General features: G+C 32.8%; 1 protein-coding gene across 1 annotated transcript in view; it reads left to right on the forward strand.

Moving 5' to 3' along the window:
- LOC145279641 (monocarboxylate transporter 4-like) overlaps positions 1-20,287 on the forward strand; it is a 103,581-nt gene extending 83,294 nt beyond the window's left edge. Inside the window, exons 4-7 of the mRNA XM_080130870.1 lie at positions 1,016-1,215; positions 3,950-4,163; positions 16,065-16,409; positions 19,841-20,287. Of these exons, the coding sequence (XP_079986996.1) occupies positions 1,016-1,215; positions 3,950-4,163; positions 16,065-16,409; positions 19,841-20,022 (941 nt within the window). The 3' untranslated portion in view covers positions 20,023-20,287. The remainder of the gene's footprint in view (positions 1-1,015; positions 1,216-3,949; positions 4,164-16,064; positions 16,410-19,840) is intronic.
- Positions 20,288-21,089: the final 802 nt, after the last annotated feature.

Here is a 21,089-nt window from a genome sequence, read left to right on the forward strand (position 1 = left end):
GGGATCCTTCTACCGCTACAGTAGATATCTCACTGTTGATGCAATTCTCTATCTATATAAAAGCCAAGTACGTTCAAGGATGGAGTACTGTTGCCACATCTGGGTAGGAGCTGCTAGAAGCAACTCATCCTGCCTTGACAGATTTCAAAATAGACTTTGTAGCTTAGTGGGGGATGCCCTTTTCTCTTCCCTTCAACCTCTTTCTCACGGAAGAGACGTTGCAAGCCTGTCTCTGCTTTATCGTTATTTCCATGGCAAGTGCTCGTCTGAGCTCCAATCTCTGCCCCCCTCATCAAACTTTCATGAAAAACACCCGTCTAGCTGAAATCACTGTCAATAATTTTCCCCACTCTTTATCTGTGCCTAAACCAGAACTTTGCCTAAACTTAGAACTGCACACCTGTAGAACTCTCTTCTGTTTGCCTGTTTTCCAGCTGATTGCAATTTGGTAGTCTTCAAGTCCAATGTAAACAAATTCTTGATGAACCGTCTCCTTAAGTAATCCAATTTACCAAGTTTCCACTACTAACGATTACTACAGTATTATCCCATTGACTACTGTACACTCAATAACCCTTATCCTCAAGTGGCTTTCTGGGTCTTGATAAGTGGTGGCTCCTATAAAAAAATAAAAAAAATAAAAACATCTTTCAAATTCGAACTTTACCTCTTCATAAATTTTTATGAGATCCCCGGGATAAATTCTATTTACCGCATAGTCTTCAGAATGATGACCACTATAGGAATGACTCTACACTTCCCAAAGATGCCTCTACTCCCGGATGTTTTCTTATAAACCTAAAACCGGATAGATAGAGTTTCAGTAGTTGATAGCATTGGAAATTGTAGTAAACAGGGGAAAAAAACAATTAAACATATAGGTAAAAGTTGATAAAAATGTAATTGTCAAAATCAAATATCGATGTCCGGACCCCACACCCCACCCCCGGCATTTGTTGCTGTTTTTTTGTTTTGAACACGCTAACTGGTCTATTTGTTTTCTATATTATTTCAGGTTTTGGTCTGTGTATTGTAAATGTTGTGTCTTATGCCGCCATCTCCAAATATTTTGATACGGGACAAAACTACGCCATTGCAGCTGTCTCTGCAGGCTTATCGTTGGGCACCAGTATCTGGCCATTTTACCAAATTTGGATCATTCAAAGCTATAGATGGAATGGAAACTTTTTGTTAATGTCTGGTGTAATGTTGCAGGTAATTGTCCATTTTCAAATGATATGTGGGGCGTTCAATAAGTAATGCCCCTGACCCAATTCTGGTTGTCTGATCGAGCTGAAATTTTGCATGTGTAATGATTTATACTTCTGTGGGTTATGTGACAAATTTCAACTCTAAATTTATTATGGTTTCTGATTTACAGGTGTTTGAACTGAGGCAGGTGTGAAATAGAGCATGTTGAGTGTCGTGCAGTGATCCGGTTTTGTAATGAAAAGACACACTACTGGAGAATAATGGTGAAATGAAAGAAACATATGATAATAATACCCATCATATAATCTTGTAAAACGCTGTCACCGTGAATTCAAACATGGCCAGAAATCTATGAAAACAGCTTCCAGACCTGGTTATCCCCCCTCCCTTCTGCTATTGATGAGGCATCTGTAAGTCAAGTTGAGGCTACCATTTTGGAAGATGCATGGCTATTCACCAAATAGCCCAAGAAGTCAAGATTAGTACAGGGTCTATGGAAACTATCATTCATGACCATCTTCATATGCATAAAGTGTTTGGCAAAAAGATTCCCAGGTTGCTGAAATCTTTCCAGAAATGAGAATGCATGCAAGTGCTCGGGGATAAATTTGGATATGTACCAAGAAGATGAGTCAAAGTTTTTCCAAATACTGATTACACAGGATGTAACTGCGAACCATCACTATGATCTCCAGACCAAAGCCCAGTTAATGCCGTGGAAGGCAACAGTGCAGTCCTCCACTGGCAAGAGTCTTGTGGGATCAGGACAGATTAGTGATGACAGATTTTCAAGCAACGCCTATCACAATTATAGAAGCCTATTATGCTTCAGTTTGGAGAAAATTAAGAAAAGCTATTGAAATCAGCCGGCAGAGCAAGATGACATTATGGTGTTGTCGTAAAATCAGAAACATGGATGTATGGCTATGAGATCCCCCTCCCATCCCACTATTCTTCTGACTTTCACCCCTTGCCAGCCATGAACTTGCTTTTAAAAGGAAAGTGGTTCTCAGATGATGCAGAATGGATCGCAGTTGGAAGACAAACCTGAGATGTTCTATAAAAACGGCCTCTTGAACTGCATTAAACGATGGGAGAAATACGTAACTCTGGGTGGTTCCTATGTATAAAAAGAAACTGTGCCAAGTTTCGCTGCTTTACTGCTATGTAAAAATGGATCAGGGGCATTACTTATTGAACGTCCTTTGTAACTCTATATATTTTTGTTCTGCATACAGAATTCGATCTCTGGATAAAATGCATACGTTATCGTTGATTATTAGTAATTTCCATCACATCCGAACATTGCAAATAGGAAAGAAATATTCTTCATGGGGGATGGCATTTTTTTTTTTTTTTTCAATTTATTGAGATCTGCCATGACATGTTATTAACACATTATTGGAGTGCAAAGGGGAGAGATGATTATTCTCTATCCTTTAGATCTCAATATTAAAAATACACTAGCACTTCATGCACAATGGGGAAAACCAACCTAAAACACTCCAGAACAATAATAACAGTTTATATTGCAAACTGCAATATTGTAAAGGATATAACATTAACATCCTAATACATATGTTACACGTGGTGTTACAAATGTAAATATGTAACAAACAAAAGTAAATGAGAAGCATGAAAAAATAGTTAATTGCTACACAAGTGTGTGTGAGTAAAGAGCTTGTGGATGTATGGCACATCTAACTAGAGAAAGATAGATAGATAGATAGATAGATAGATAGAGAGAAAGAGAGAGATATAGATAGATAGAGAGAGAGAGAAAGAGAGAGAGAAAGAGAGAGAGAGAGAGAGACTCATTTTCAAATAACAATTATGTGACTACTAAAAAAGCGAATTACGTGATCAACAAACCCTCTGTTAGTGAAACTAATTTTCTTCAAGGGAGATAATTGATATACTGATGCGTCTTTAGAGTTGAACTGTGTAAACCATCGTAATCGCAAATACACAACTCACACTTATTTCACGCATTTTATTGTTGGTGTTTCTTTACAATCACACCATCATTAAAAAATTACTTTATATATAAATTGTTTAAATAGTCCAACTTTTGACGTGCGTAATTCAATAGTCATAGATTTTTAGAATCAATACGAATCTTGATAACAAACATATAGTTTTTATGTTATTTAAATCTAAAAGCTTACTTGATACGTGATAATATTAGAAGGATATTTTTACCAAATACTTTATCCACTATGCCATCGGCCCTTGTGTGAATAACACTGAAGATGATAACGGTAGCCTGTATAATCTAAATATTACGAATTATCAATCCACATATCAAAAATTCAGAAAGATAATATCTTATTTAAATTTTTTTTAAATCTATATATAGTAGAACCCCGTGATACGGCATAAAAATCAGTAATAAAATACGGTACAGTATATAAAATCAAATAACATTATAAATAACGCTGTAAGGCGGGGCAAATACCGTAACCAGGGCCCGAAAAAACATCATATTCCACATCATAACCTGAAAAATCGTAATCCAGGGCCACCGTATCCCGGGGTTCTACTGTACTTGTTTGTTATCGAAATCAGCAGGGATTGTAAGTGTTTATGATGAATTGAAATATTGACGCTAAAAATGGGATAAGATAAAGATAATAATTATAAAGAGCCTTTTTCATGGTGGTGTGATTGTAAAAAAAAACATCTATTGTTTTTGGTTTTAAATGAAAAATATCTCTTCTTTGTTTTGTCTTTATAGTTATGTGCGATGGCATTTGTGTTTGAGAATAAACCGCTCACATTGGTGACGGCAAATCGGAGTCCGAATCCAAGCGATGAGATGAAAGTAACAGATAAGTTTTTACTGACGATGAAGAATAAAATATTTGTTGCCTACTTAATTGCTCAGCTCTTGGTGTGCCTGTCAGTCCCAATTGGCACTTTGATGATTGTAGATTTTGGTATTACAGAAGGTAAAGCACCAACCTCATAATGGGATGCAATAACCACAAAAACATATTCTTTGGTTCTGATCATTTTATTGTTTTTATGAGCTCAGAGAAATTTCACGCTTGGACCGTGGTATTCATTGTTCACATTTTTATATATTAATATCCCTACTAGGCTTGAAAGGGTGGGATGATCACTTAGCAAGTTAAAGTAAAGAGAGAGACAGGGGGTGAGGAAATTGCTTCTGTCCTTGTATGTGATCTCACAACAGATTTCATTAAGGCTCCCAAACCCCTCAATATAGAACAGTAACTCTACAAAAGCATTCATGATCATTTTATCAATTTACCGGAATACAAATTCTGTCAACTTCCATACCACATTTCTAATTGAACGTTTAAAAATTTGTTTCTAAATGCATGTGATTACTAGGGCTATGACAACAGAATATTCTTTTCATTATTTTGACTCTCGAGTATATATCAGTTAATATCTTATATGTTTTTAGATAGAGTGGTTCTCGATTGATTAACTGTGTCTGTGTCGGATATATGCACGAGAGTCAAAACAATTATAAGAATATTCTCTTGTCCTAGCCCTAGTGATTGTTGCATACCCCAATGTATGTGAGGGTATGCACGTCATTTGCTTCATTAGAGGGGGGTGAAGGGGTTGTGTTAAAAATACTTTTATCTTGAACGGTAGTTGAAACATATTCATGCAGGAAGATGAAGACACCAATCATTCTAATTTCAAATGTTAAATTTCTTAGCCTTCAGGCCAAGATCACAGTGTAGTATCTGTTCTGATGCTATACTTCACCTTTTCTGTCCTCAATCAGTGGAGGAAAAATCCTTCATGACTGAGACAAGTTTTATTTTTGTTCCTATCCAGAGTGACCCTTTTTGGGGAGCTAGATTTTCCCCACATTGAAAACCGACCTTGTGTCTAGCTCTGTCCTCATTGGGAGGCAAGTAAATAGGAACTATGAGTTATTTATGATGCGGTTATTCACACGTAGGCTCTAAAGCCATATCAAGCAGAATCTTACATGACATGTCTTTCCTTGCTAAGTTCTGATGTTAATATCTTTCACACCCATACTATTCATGTGACATGACTGAATCCAACCAATATGTTATATATTCTTGCATCCGTTGATGGGTGATCCTCCCTTCCCATCAAACATACTAAATAATCATATGCACCAAGAAAATCATTTTTGTACTTTCTAAAATACTTAAATTAGATCAAGTGATAATTTTGACATTTTTATTTATTACTACAAGATGTACGTTAAATTCCTTAAAAAATTGAAGTAAAAAAAAACGAAAAGAAACTGAGACATGTGCATACAAGTATTATGTTTTTTCTAAATAGTTCACTTCTTGTATGTAAAAAAAAATACTCGAGTTGAGTTCGAAACGAAAACCTAAAGACAGTGAGTCAAGTACGATAACTTTCAGGCCAGTTTGACACGAACTTTAAAAAGTTTTCAAACCAAGTTATTCTTAACATAATTTGAACGATTCGCGCATGCGCAGTCGTGAAACAGTTGACTAACAGGTAAAAATCCGATGATTCCCTAGTACCAATTTTTCAATTTTAACCTTTTAGCAGCCTTTTTTTCTGGATGAAAACCGATTAAAAAGTTTTCCACATATCTTAATATCCTATATATCAAATTGCAAACATAAAAATCGGATACTTCCACGTACCAATATTTCAATTTTGGCTCCTAAGCAGACCCTCTTTCCAAATGAAAACCGATTAAAAAGTTTTCCACATATCTTAATATCCTATATATCAAATTGCAAACATAAAAATCGGATACTTCCACGTACCAATATTTCAATTTTGGCTCCTAAGCAGACCCTCTTTCCAAATGAAAACCGATTAAAAAGTTTTCCACATATCTTAATATCCTATATATCAAATCGCAAACATAAAAATCGGATACTTCCACGTACCAATATTTCAATTTTGGCTCCTAAGCAGCCTCTCTCTCCAAATGAAAACCGATTAAAAACTTTTCCACATGTCTTAATAGCCTATACACCAAATTGCAAGTAGGTAGATCAAAAATTTGTTGAGTATATAGGTTGAGAAGTGTCCTCGAACACATCTTCTCACTTTTATAGATATATAGATTAATGAACACTTAAGCATAGCGGAACTTAAGCAATTGTGTTGCCAATGACATAACTAATTCAACTGAGAGTGACTCAAACAACTGCATAGAGCACGGCATGAAATGATATTTTGTTAAATTTTTGGTGTTATTTGCTTGATCTTTTTTTCCCATCTAAATGCAATGCTTTACAAAGACATATCGCAATAGTTCATGTAATGAATGTACACTAGCATAGTAGTACGACTCATGAATAAAAGCTCTAGTGAATTCCTGCTCTTCTATATTGAAAATTCCATCCTTATTTTTTTAATTACTATGATATTCAATTTTACTCAGTTCAATATCATGTTAACTCTTTTCACAAGTCAATGGCATAATAGTGTATATAAGAGATTAATGGAACTCTTCACGGATTTGAAGTCAAAAATGGTTGTGACTTGAAAATAAAACTAGATATTTTAAATTGAAATTGAAATAAAAATATATATATATATATATATATATATATATATATATATATATATATATATATATGAAAAAAATGTAAAGAGCCTTGGTCGCTGTTATTCTCTACCTTTGACGTATCGACACCGTTGATCAATACCTAAACAAAATGCTAAAAGATGGATTACGCTCAATTGATAAACAAAAACAAGATATGCTGCATTTACTTTAGATTAATTCTCGAGTTATCATGGCCGATGCAGTTACATGAGATCTCACTACAAAAGTTGAAACAATGGAAGGCCTGACGAGCAAGTTTATGAAGAAATGGTTTAGGGTGCCTAATTCCCTGAGAAACGTGGCACTATACAGTTCATCAACGAAGTTAAAACTTCCCACGTCGTCATTTGTTGAGGAATATAAATTGAGTAAAGCGCGACTTTTCCAGATGCTACATGGCCCAATAATGAAGAATGCTCAACCAGCATTAACATCTGGTTGAAAATGGAAAGCAAAGCAAGCTGTAGAAGATGCAGAATCGGCCATTAGGATGCAAGGAATAGTCGGTATTTTGGCATGTGGGAAAGCAGGTCTAAGTCTATACCCAAAACAGTGGTAGTTGTCCAAAGAACCCCCTGTAAATCAGAGGAAAATGGTTTCAGAAGAAATTCACAATCTTGAGGCAGCCAAACACATTGCTATAGCTGTATTACATGGCGCAACCTCAAATACATAAAAATTTTCTTAACATAGCAACCTACAATATCTTACCAACACCAATTAACGTTCATGCCTTGGGGTTAACTACATCCGATTGATGCAAAGCATGTGGGGAGACTTCCAATTTCAAACATATTCCCTAAGAAGTTACATCTGAATACACAATAAAATATTGAAGATTGTTGTGGAAACTGCAAAGATATGTTGTCTAACTGCCAATAAAGCTCAAAATATTACCAGTAGAGCAATTCATTTCGTTCAGTAAGGAAATAGTTCAAAATCTTTATATAAAAATAGGCATCATTGTTTGATGGCTGCACGGACAGGCGCGTTGCATTCAACTTAGAATGCTGGCTCATATTTCCAACTGACATAACGTTAACAGATTAGCGTCTGGATATCGTCACTTGGTCCCATTAATTTGAAAAGTTTTGTTAAATTAACAGTTCCATTTGAGGAAAATTTTAACTAAGCACACTAGCATAAGTTGGAAAGATATAAAGATCTACGAGAAGAATGTATCAGAAATATCTGTAAAACCATCGTATTTCCTATCAAAGTTGGATGCTGAGGTTTTATGGCGAACTCAATCTCATCGTTCTAGAATAATCTTGGTCTTTCTCCATCAGATAAGAAAAAACATAAAGAAAATACAAGACAAAGCTTATCTGCATCATCGTGGATATGACAATCCCACAGATTGACAACAATCCAACAAAGTCTGGTGGTATCATGAGATACTGCTGGGGCGTTTCAACCCCAAAACCATGCATGAGTCACCATCCAATGAAGGCTTTGTTGGAAGCATTACTGATGTACGAGCAACAGTTATTGTATAAAAATGTATATATATATATATATATATATATATATATATATATATATATATATAGAGAGAGAGAGAGAGAGAGAGAGAGAGAGAGATAGAGAGAAAGAGAGAGAGAGAGAGAGAAAGTAATTTATATATATATATATGTGGGGGGGGTAAATTTATATATATATGTGTGTGTGTGTGTGTGTGTGTGTGTGTGTGTGTGTGTGTGTGTGTGTGTGTGTGTGTGTGTATATCGAGCAATTCTTATTTAAATGGGATAACTTATAGAATATTACCGCCAGTAATATTTTGTAAATCTTATAATCACAGGTTTCCATACTAACTGATTGTTAAATAAAAAAATCATTCTGAAGTATATATATATATATATATATATATATATATATATATATATATATATATATATATATATATATATATATATATATATATATATATATATATATATATATATATATATATATATATATATATATATATATATATATATATATATATATATATATATATATATATATATATATATATATATATATATATATATATATATATATATATATATATATATATATATATATATATATATATATATATATATATATATATATATATATATATATATATATATATATATATATATATATATATATATATATATATATATATATATATATATATATATATATATATATATATATATATATATATATATATATATATATATATATATATATATATATATATATATATATATATATATATATATATATATATATATATATATATATATATATATATATATATATATATACATATATATACATATATATATATATATATATATATATATATATATATATATATATATGATTTTTATTTTTGGAAAAATAAATCCAGCAGAGTGCTAAATTAAAAGGAAAATCCGAAACATAAGAGCATATTTATATTTTGTATTTTGTGTACAGAAAGTTGTTAGATGAGACAAGTCATTGGTACCGTCGGTTTCAAGCCCGATGATTAGGATCGTTTACCAATGACTTGTCTCATCTAACAACTTTCTGTGCACAAAATACAATATATATATATATATATATACGGAGAAAGAAAGAGAGAGGAGGTGTTTAAGTAGTAAACTCCCCCCTTACTCACTCACTCTCTCTCTCTCTCTCTCTCTCTCTCTCTCTCTCTCTCTCTCTCTCTCTTAAGGAGTAAATAAAAGATGTATTAAATTGTAGGAGTAAATAAGATGATGTATTAAATTGAAAATTATTCTATGAAATAAACAATTAAGTAAAATTCAATTTTAATGGTATAAGAAGTAGATATACTTATACTACTACTATTACTACTATTACTACGACATTATCCTAATCATCATCATCATCATCATCATCGATTTAACGTACGTTTTACATTGTGGCATGTGTTGTACAGTTTTAAAGAATTAACTTCAAACAAACCTATTTTTGACCAGGTATTTATCTCTTTTTTTCTTTCAAGTCCATTTTAATCACTTCCTCCAATGTTTTCCTTGGCCTGTCCATATGAACTATATTTGTTACGTTAACTATTCTACATCTACAGAATTAAGGGCGCTCTATTCTTTCAAAATGGCCATACCATAAAAGTCTCCTGTTCTGCACACATCTCCCTAAACTGTCCAAATTTTATCTTTCTCTGAGATCATCAGAACTAAGCTTGTCTAAGACTCGCATTACACATCTATTGTATCATTCTCATATCATTTCTCTCCATGCAACGCATGTCCTCCACCTTCACTGGCCAGATTACACTTCCATACATCATTAGACCGTTTACATATGCCAGATAGACTTCTTAATGCATTAATTAATATTATTCATTAATATTATGATATTTTTTCGTTTATTTAATCATTCAGCTAATTAACCCATTTCCTGTATCGAAAGCCGCATTTTCTCTTTTCTACTTATGAAGTGTTTTATTTTTGTGGTTGATTTGTTTTTGTTACATAATCATTGATGCAAACTTTTTTGTTTTTATATTTACTTGAGAATTTCTTAACCAAAATTTAAGTCAATATATTTTTTACTCCTATTCATCCCAAACAAGGCATAGTGCTACTAGGACATAAAGGGCTACTATTTAGAACCAAATCTACTGCGACACTATGTAGGGAGTTGAGCAGCGAGATGTCTCTTCGCATTAGACTTGTCAGTACAGTCAGAGAAGCAGGAGACTGGAGGGAACTTCCAAAGTCTTAGTTTGAGGGAAGAAACAATTAGAGTAGAAGGGTTTTCGGCATTTAGGGATCTCCACAGTGAAGGAGTGTGATTTTGCTGCTTATTGGATTAGTCGGGAGTATTTACGTCGAGTGGGCACAAGTGGTATGAGTTCGTTAGAAGACATTCCATTGAAATACTTGTAAAACAGGCAAAGGGATGCAACACTGCGGCGATGAGACAAAGATTTTGGTCGATAATGCAGAACCTGATAATGGAGACACGTTTTTGAACCCTGTCTCAAAGGGAGAGACTAGTGACTTGCGCATCAGCCCAGATGTGGCAGCAATATTCCATGCATGGCTAAATGTAGGCTTTGTGGAGATATAGGATACTCTTAGGTGTGAGTAATATCCTATCATGGTAGAGAGAGAGAGCTCACCTTTTTTGCAGCCACTTTGGCAATGTCTTCGATTCATTTGCTCCAATTCATGGTGCCTGTGAATGTTAAGCCGATATCTGATATATAAAATATCTGATATATATATTTTAGGCAATGATCTGTATAGTCTATAATCATGTGATTAAGCCTTCGTATGCCTTACTTCTTCTACCGTTCTCCTTTGACTCAAGATTGTACGTTTTTCGACTATGTCTTTGAGAGTGTAGATTATTTTCGAAATCAATTTCTTAAAGCCATCCAACATATGCCATAACATGATGATGACGATGATCTACTAAAAATATAATTACCTTTCACTAGTGTTAACTACAGTTATAAAAAAAATTGAGATTTTAAAAAGTCTAAGAAACCAAGCATCTAAAGGATTGTTTTATAAAACTATTTATGAACACATGTAAAATCATTTTTGTTTATTGCTTTTTTTTTTCTTTTTTTTGTAAGTCCTATATTTCGTTAATACTTAGCCTCATCAGGGTCAAAAGTCCGGTTCGTGAATTTCTTTTTCTTCATTTTGGTGTTATGGCGAACAGACAAGAATTTACGTGTTGGTCCAGTGCTATTTCCTGTTAATTTGATAAAATAGAAAAATAAAAAAGAAAAATAAATTCACAAACCGGACTTTCGACCCTGATGAGGCTATGTATTAGCGAAATATAGGACTTACAAAAAAAAAAAATAAATAAAAAAGCAATAAACAAAAATGATTTTATCATTATATTTGACACTTCAAAATTTTCAAAAATTTCTCAATTAAATTTTACTTTAAAAAAAGTGTCTTCAAAAAGTGTGTGACCATCTTTTACTTTAAATCCTGCTCGAAACTGGAGCACTACACACTTGAAACCACCAGACCAATACGTAAATTCTCGTCTCTTCGCCATAACACCAAAATGAAGAAAAAGAAAAAAAAATTCATGAACCGGACTTTCGACCCTGATGAGGCTATGTATTAGCGAAATATAGGACTTACAAAAAAAAAAGCAATAAACAAAAGTAATTTTATCATTATATTCGATGCTTCAATGTTTTCAACTATTTCTCAATTTTATATATATATATATATATATATATATATATATATATATATATATATATATATATATATATATATATATGTATATATATATATATATATATATATATATAGATATATATATAAATGTAAAGAAATAAAGAAATATGTAATTTATAAATAAGGCAAAAAGTACATTTTCAATGAGAAATTTTTATGAAATTTAAAAAATAGAAATTTTTTTAAATGTAAATGTTTTTTAAATGAATAAAGAAATGAATTCAAATCTATATTCAATTCAATAAATTTGGAAGAAAAAAAAATACTTTAGTTGGGAAAGGGACCATAAATCTATGCGGAAGAGAATACAGTGGCCTAGCATCTTTTCAATTTTGCCTTAAATTGTTACGTTGGAAAATCTAGTTTAATCAAAATCGGCAGTGAAATAAATTCTGGTAATGCCTGTGAATAAGGGAATAGTAGGTTCTGAGGGAGATCGTAATGATCTTTACAGAAATTATAAGACAAAATGAAATCACCGCATGAACGCTGACGCTCAAGGGAAAAAGGGCTAAGCTTCTTGAGTCAGCTTTCATAGGGAACATCCCATAAACCCTGCACCATTGAAATAAAATTAAACAAAATTTTACAAAAATAACCCAACTTGTAAGATATGCATCCAATTGTGTGTTAGTAATTATAAAGAATCTGTTCATGGGTGGATACTCTTATGATAAATGATAAAGTTTCTGTTTTTTAATTGTTTGGAAATATTTAGAAGAGTGACCCAATATTATAAGCCTGCCTTAAATTGATATTCCAATTAATATTACATATATTTTGGATATGTGAGGCTCATTCCATAAATAAGGTAAATTTTTAGCAATAAAATTACGCTTTGTTGGAAAAAAACATTTCCATTTGTATTATTTTGCTCATTCGAACTACTGTTTTCATCTTGGATGTTATTTTCACAACGTTTCCGATACATCATGTCAGAAATTCTTCTGTCAAACCCAGGAATCTCTATGGAATTTTATTCACGGATTACTTTAAACTTCTATGCAGTCATGGCTGATAGAACTACTCTTCATTGGAAATTCCGTACAGATTGCCGTTTTTACAAAAAGATTCCCGAGTTCAACAAGATACACCTGAATAAGGGCATAAATTACTTTATCCAAAACATTGTGAGAATAATATACAAGATGAGAACAATAGTTTGAATAATTCAAATATTACAAATCATCAATCCTCATCTCAAAAATTCCTAAAAATAATTTCCATTGTTTGCGACACATTTTTCCCATTGGAAAAGAAGCTTTTGTATTTTTCCATCATCGATATCTTTGAACTAAGTTCTTAGCCATTTGTTCACTGCGCTCTTCTCTACATTACTGAAACCCAATAATAACTCACATTAGAAAGGAAAGGGCGACTATGCACAATTTTGTGTGCTGTACCCGCAAATATTCCCATTATTGCTTCAGTAAATTCAGAGTTATCCCCCTTGAAGTTTGTTCAAGTTATGTCCCTAGGAATATACTTGGCAACAAGCTTACCCTCTTCTACTATAGGAAACCAAATCAAATTCGACCCCCTATGAGAGATTTAGAAACTGAATCCAGCTTTGTTTAGACTTGGGCTTGAAGCTAGTCAAACATGTTCGGGTTAACTTTATGTTTTCATCATAGTTTTAAACCACTGAGATGTGTTGTCAGATCTCATTTCTGAGAAGTGAAGATGGGACAATTTGTTTGACCCTGGCAATGCATGCATTTCGAATGTGTTTAGAACATTTAAGTCTTTACCTTTAGTAATTAGTATTTTCCATGAACTGTAAAGGTGTGGAATTCTCTCCCTGCTCACTTTTTTCCCCTTAACTACAGTCTTGGTCTTTGCAAGGCTAAGATCAAAACGCATATCCTGTCTTTATGATAATCAACTTTCGTTATTATTAGCTCCTTACATCAAGTGGCTTTGTACCTTGTCTCTAGCGATTTCCATTAAAAAAAAATAATGTCCGTGAATAATCACGTGAGGAATTATGTGAAGGTTGCTAACATTTTTAATTAAAGTGGTGCTATGGAACCAAGAGGAATTGAACAGGGTACACAGACTGGCCATTTAATGTCAGTATCCACGTTGCTATCTCACAAATTTATTCTTACAAAACGATTTCTAAAATGACAAGGGTTATTCAATATATAAGGTAATGTGTTTTTCAAAAAAAAAATTTTTACACTCGATATTTTTCTCTATAAATGCATAAATATATATTGTTCGGAATTTGTTTGTAGCAAGGACATCGCTATAACAGATCAAGTGATCATACAACTGGGATCTTTTACTGGAGGCGATGTGAATTTTCTTAGATAATTTATATAACAATTAAGAAAGTGAAATTCCTCTGTAAGATTAGTTTGATGTTTTTATGTATTTTACATACCAAATAATCACAATGAGCTGATTGATAAGTTTGAAAATTATTGATGAAGGCCTACAAATGGAGAGAAGGATAGCTTTGAATAAAGAAAGGTTTAAAAAAAAAATTATTGAATAAGCAGCTATGTCACTATGAAAAGAAAATTTTAAAAGATTATAACATAAAACTTTTACAAACGATATCAAAATAACTAGCAAATTGTGTTTAAGAAATTAAAACAGAATGAATTTCTGTTGGTAAAAAAATAATCTATTATATAAAGGCAGTTGTGTGTGTGTGTGTGTGTGTGTGTGTGTGTGTGTGTGTGTGTGTGTGTGTGTGTGTGTGTGCACGCGTATATCCAGCTGAAAGTCAAAAACTACAAAAACAAAACCCACAATGTTGGCATATTTTGATCAGCATTGTTCTAGATGACTAATATCTAAAATTAAAAATAATATTCATTCTGTGGGATTAACTAGACCAAATTTCATCTAAAGGGAGGAGTTTAGCCATTTCCAGTGTAATCTATTTTATAAAGGAGAGGTGAATGACTTACATTATTTTTATATTCAATAGAGATGAATTAGCTTGGCGAAAGTAAGAACAGGGCATGGGAGAGGTATGTGGAAAAATGGAGAAGGGGGGGGGAGAAAGAAAGATAGACAGATTGAAGAAGGTAGAGAAATAAAAGTTTTAATAAAAACACACTTTTTAAACTCTTTGATATTGTTTTTTAAAGTAGCCCTGGTAGTTCTAAATAAAATTTAATTTTGACTTTTTACAGTATGTTTACAAATTTATAATCCTTATGAAAGTTATGATATAATATACAATATGATATAATATATACAATATGATATAATATACAATATGATATAATATACAATATGATATAATATACAATATGATATAATATACAATATCAGCTGAAAAATACTTGATGGGTTAGAATTTTCTTTCAGAATTAAATTTTCTCGGAGCGATGGGGGTGTGAATTGTTAGCAACTAAAATATTTCTGACTGGAAATTAGAAAAATCAATGCAGAAAAAAAATTATTCTGAAAGAGGATTTTAGCCACAAATGGATGACTTTGGTTTATACAAAATCAAGGGAAATAAAACAGAATCAAACAATTTGAAGACTAAAACAGAATCAAACAATTTGAATTGTTCAGACTACTAATCTCATCTTGAATATCATTTGTACAACGTTTCAGCTAATGTAACCTTCGACCCTCTTCAGGTGTATCAGGTCGAACTCGGAATCTTTGTATAAACTCGGAATTCTGCACAGAATTTTGAATGGAACCCTTTATTTAATTAACATTTTCTTCTGAAAGCTGAAGGTTCAATTTTCAATGTTGGCGATATTAAGAATAGAATTACCAATTACTTATGGCTGACAGGACGAGAGCATGCTACCTTAGTGGATTAAATAAAGGGTTTGATTTGAAATTCTGTGCAGATTCCTGAATTCAACAGAAAGATTCCTGACTTTGACAAAATACACCTGGAAAAGGTTGAAGTTTATATCAGCTGAAAAGTTGTACAACTAACATTCAAGATAAGAACAAACAAATAACAGCATCATAATTTATGTTTGAAAATGAATTTCTTTATTTGGATATTATTTTTTATTTTATTTTTATTTCCTGTCTATTTTTTTTTCTTCTTCTCTCATTAAAAGGTTATGGATTGTCTAAGAGTACGTTACTACTGACCATTTACAGTTTCAGTTGTACCGTTGGCCGTTTTGTGGCCGGAATAGCCAGTGCAATTCGACTTTCTGGCATGTTCGTCTTCCTCTTAACTCTGCTTTTATCTGGACTAATAATCATGACAATGGCACTGGTGGGCAATTATGCACAAACTATGACTGTCTTCTGTTTCTTCGGCATCTTACTTGGATGCTGCTTCACCGCAGGACTTGTAGCTATGTTGGAGATGGTTGGACCCGAGAACTATGCCTTCTGTTTTGGCATCTGTTCGACAATGTTGGGGGTAGGCTATGTTGGATGCGGACCTTTATCAGGTAAGTCCACAAAGTTTTATTAATTAGTCAATCAATCCCCCAAAAATTATAGGCAAAAAATAACAAAGTACAGCAAGCCATGTAAAACACTAGTTAGAAGATATATAATTTATACTAGCTGGACGCCTGGCGTTGCCCGGTCATACAATATGCTTAAATATGATGTATTAATTTAACCAGATTGTGTATGTTTAATTATAGAATTAATCCTCTATTGGAGATTATATATTATGAGGAATAATTTGTCCGGTGGGCTAATTAAAAAAAAAAATAATAATATTAATGATAATGTCGTTCATTAAATTCCGTCTGTGTTTGTTTACAATATCACGTCAGCTGATATTTGGGCTTAACGATCTTAAAAATCGTCTTTCTTCTCTTATAGATAAAAAGAAGAATTTTTACAGGGGAATATTTTACGTTACACAGGTGTAACCTTGGCTGATGTAACGTAAAATATTCCCCTGTAAAAATTCTTTTTTATCTATAAGAGAAGCAAGACTATTTTTAAGATTAGATTTTTTCGATTTTCAATACTTGCTGGGTGAATTTCTGTAGAAAATATATCTAAGAACACTACCAGACATATAAATTACCTTTGTGTAAAATTTGCAAAAGATAGGCTCAGCTGTTTCGGAACTTATGAGGAAGGGACATAGAGATACCATCTGAAGGTTTGTTCAAGGCAAATTTAAACTCAAGTATAGCAGGTATCACTAAAACCTCCTCTGGCAGAGACATGGACAAAGAATACTGTCTTTCTTCTGTCAACTTGTCTTTTATCCCTTTTCATAATGACAACCTTTCTTTGCTGAGTTTTAAACAGAAGGTGAATGTCATTCACATCTTCTCACGTGACTAAATCGACGAATCAGCTGTCGTTTCCTCGTATATTAAGCCATATCTCTTCATGAAGCCAAGCTTTATCAATCTTATTCAATAGCTTTCTATGTATGTCGTTTAAATCATATTATTACTAATTTTATACAGGATGTTCCAAAAATCTTGGGCACATTTTGATATTGAATATCTCGAGAACTATTAAGGATATAAAAACGCATCTGGAATATTCAGAAAACTTGCAATCTCAAATTGTTCTTGATATGTTCAAAGATGTTTAACATGAGCACCATTGAAGACACAACAATCAAACCGATAGTCCAATTCTTGCCAAACATGTCCCAGTATCGCGTTGTCAAAGGTTGAAGCAGCTTCTGTTATTTGGGCCTTCAGCTCATTCACGTCTCTTGGAATGGGAGGCACATAGACCAGTTGTCTCACAAATCTCCACAAACAAAATTGCAGGGTGTGAGATCTGGAGATCTTTGAACAAGTATTTATGATTCAGTTTTTGCAAATTTAAGCACACAAAACACCTATTCTGGTTGAGTGAACGCCATTACTGGATCACTGGAGAGAACAGTCATATTTGAGACAGTTGCTTCAATTTTTTATGGGAGATAAGTAGTATTTTGTATGTACTAGACTTTTTCCCTATTTAAAACCGGCAAAAGTTATAGACTGTTCATTTACAACACGTGCTCTATGCCAAATTGACTGTTGAATATGCTTAAATTTGTGCTCATTTTGTGCACTAGATGCTAATCTCTTTTAATCCCTTTTAATCCCTTTTAATCTCGAACTATGCATCGAACACATGCCATACTACTTAGTTTGCTGCACTTTATCATAACAACGGGTCATAGAAAAGTAGTTTCTAAGAAAACTTCTAGTAAATATGGTATTGTGATCACTAATCCCTATTAATCCTTAACTGTGAATCGAATCGACACCATAATACTTAGTTCTCTGCACCTTATTATAACAAAGGTCCATATAAATTTTCAATTAGATCGGCCCAGTAGGTTCCGAGAAAACTTCTAGAGTAAATGTAGTATTGTGGTTACTGATCCTTATTAATCTCTAACTGTATATTGAATTGATACCATAATACTTAGATCGCTGAACCTTATTACAACAAAGGATCATATAAAATTTTAGCCAGATTGGCAGTAGTTTCTGAGAAAAAGTGGAATGGATAAACAGACAGACTAAGAGAAATATAATAATAAATACTGTACACTAAATAAAAATAAAAAGCATTTGCAACTGGGACCCACAAGGTCAGTTCACATGTAAAAGATGTTAATTCCACCATGAAAAGATCTGGAATTGATGGTACATATAGTTAGCTGAACAAAGTATATCAGATAAGTTCTTGCACATATTGCTATATATTTATGACCCTATATCAATAAGTAGCAATTAAGTTGGCTAGTGTGAATTTTGATGAGGGTCACATTAGTACATGTCAGGATGACCCAGATCTATAAAACAAACGGTTCTCAAGATTGAATAGAAGATGGATGACAAGGCAGGGTCAACAAGTCAAATGCGGTGGATTAAATGTAGTTGTACGATATGAGAAGGCCATGACGTCATGTTTTTGATGAAAGAAAAATGGCTTTGAAAATGTCTTGTCCTGAAAGTCATGCAGTTGAGATGTGACCCAATAATGTGAATAATCGAAGGCAAATGTCACCTCGATACCTGTCCACCTGTGTATCAACCATTTTGTTAGTGTTGTGGAGACTCTCCCATGCACAAGAAATTAACTCTTCCATACTGTATATATAGATTGGGAGGGACCAACTTTCGGTATGGTTTGTGTACTTTCTTAGTACGCCATCTTGGTGTTATGTGCTACGACTGTTGCTCTTTTCATATTCTGTTTAGTTTCAATACAAATTACCTTTCTAACACATGTCTGTGTCTGCATTATCCTTAGTAACCCTTCTGGGGCACAACAGTTAGATAGAAAGTAATTTTCAGAATTAAACAATCAGAAGATAACCTCTCTCTCTCTCTCTCTCCATAAGTAAATTCTCTCTCCAAATAAAACCTTGAAAACTCAGCAAAGTCTCCTGATGAATCGTGAATGCATGAATCATTTATTATGTCTAAGTTAGAAAGGCGAGACAATCGATAATCCTAGACAATCACAACTGCACATGAATCGCAGCGACGATGTAGAGAATATGTATGAAAAGACTTTATTTTATTTCTTGTGCGCAAGCTCTCATTTATCAGCAATCCTTCCCGAATGAGAACGTACATGTGTGAATCCAGCATTTGATGAAAATGCAATATTCACAAACCTAATCTCATCATCCTGAACATTCAGCTTTTTTCTGCTGCATATCATTCTTTGTTATTTTCCCAAAGTAAAATTCGTAATTATATACACTGTTGTTGTTCCTTCGCTCCAAAAGCTATTGCTCTATTTTAATTTCAACACATACTTTCAAGGCTATTCTACATTCTGAACTTTCTTTTGGGTTTAAATAATCTTCATCGGCCCCATCTATACAAATCATAAATGCATAAAAATGCATGAATTTTGATATGCGTGTATTTTTTTGTCGTTTCAGGCTTTGTGGCAGACATAACGCAATCGTACATCATGTCTTTCGTTACATCTGGTGGAATTGCTGTTGGGACGATGGTTTTTCTGTCAACTGTTATGATACTAACCAAACAGACACATCTGCTCAAGAGAAGAATTGACATCGTAGACGATGAAGAGTTCAGTAGTGAAATCATCACACAATAGCAGTACATATGTATATATATTTTCAGAATGTGAGAGATTATATATAATAAATTCCAGAGCCAAACAACGTCGTTGCCGACAAGAACCATGAGAGTCAACGAACCGGAAGTCCAAGATTAGAGTTTCGCCCTCATTTGTTAGACACATCTGAACTCAGGATTCGAAGCCCGAGCCTCTTGGACTTCCAGTTCGTCTTGGACTTCCGGTTTATTGATTGTCATGGCTCTTGTGGGCTGTAACGTTGTTTGGCTGTGGAATTTATTATATATATATATATATATATATATATATATATATATATATATATATATATATATATATATATATTGAGAGAAATACATTAAAACGTATGAATATATATGAAAGAATGTACATACATATATATATTATTGTTCATATATGCATATACATATACATATATATAAATATATATGTGCATATATAATATAAATACATACATGAATATGTGTATCTAATTATCATGAAGAAAACATCAACAAAATAATACATGTAATGTATTCACAGTTACATGTAGCATATATATGTGTGTGTGTGTGTGTGTGTGTGTGTGTGTGTGTGTGTGTGTGTGTGTGTGTGTGTGTGCTACATATATATTATTTCATGTATCCATATAAAATTTTCTAAGGAAATATAATATTTTATGTATCGATTTTCAGTATTTACTTCAACAATGCTCAATATATAGTAGAGCTAGGTAGTAAGTTATGAACATATATATGGTAATTAAGCAATACAGAGTCTTCCATGTTCCATCCCCATAAGGAATCGTCATATATTCATGTAGGTATTTATATTATATATGCATGTATATGTATATATATATGACGATTTCTATGGGGAGGAAACGTGTAATTGCCATATATATATGTTCAAAACTTATATGTATATATTATTGACAGAGAGAGAGGGTGGGGGGGAGAAAGAGAGATAAAAAAACGAACAAATTAAGTTATGCGTCCAATGCTTCGTCTTTATTGTAAGACTTTTTCTGGATGAATGAAATTAAGAAAATAATATAGCAGTACAATATTTGAAAATATAAAATT

The sequence above is a fragment of the Euprymna scolopes genome, chromosome 7, assembly GCF_053919585.1.
Source record: "Euprymna scolopes isolate OS-2025 chromosome 7, ASM5391958v1, whole genome shotgun sequence".
NCBI lineage: Eukaryota > Metazoa > Mollusca > Cephalopoda > Sepiida > Sepiolidae > Euprymna > Euprymna scolopes.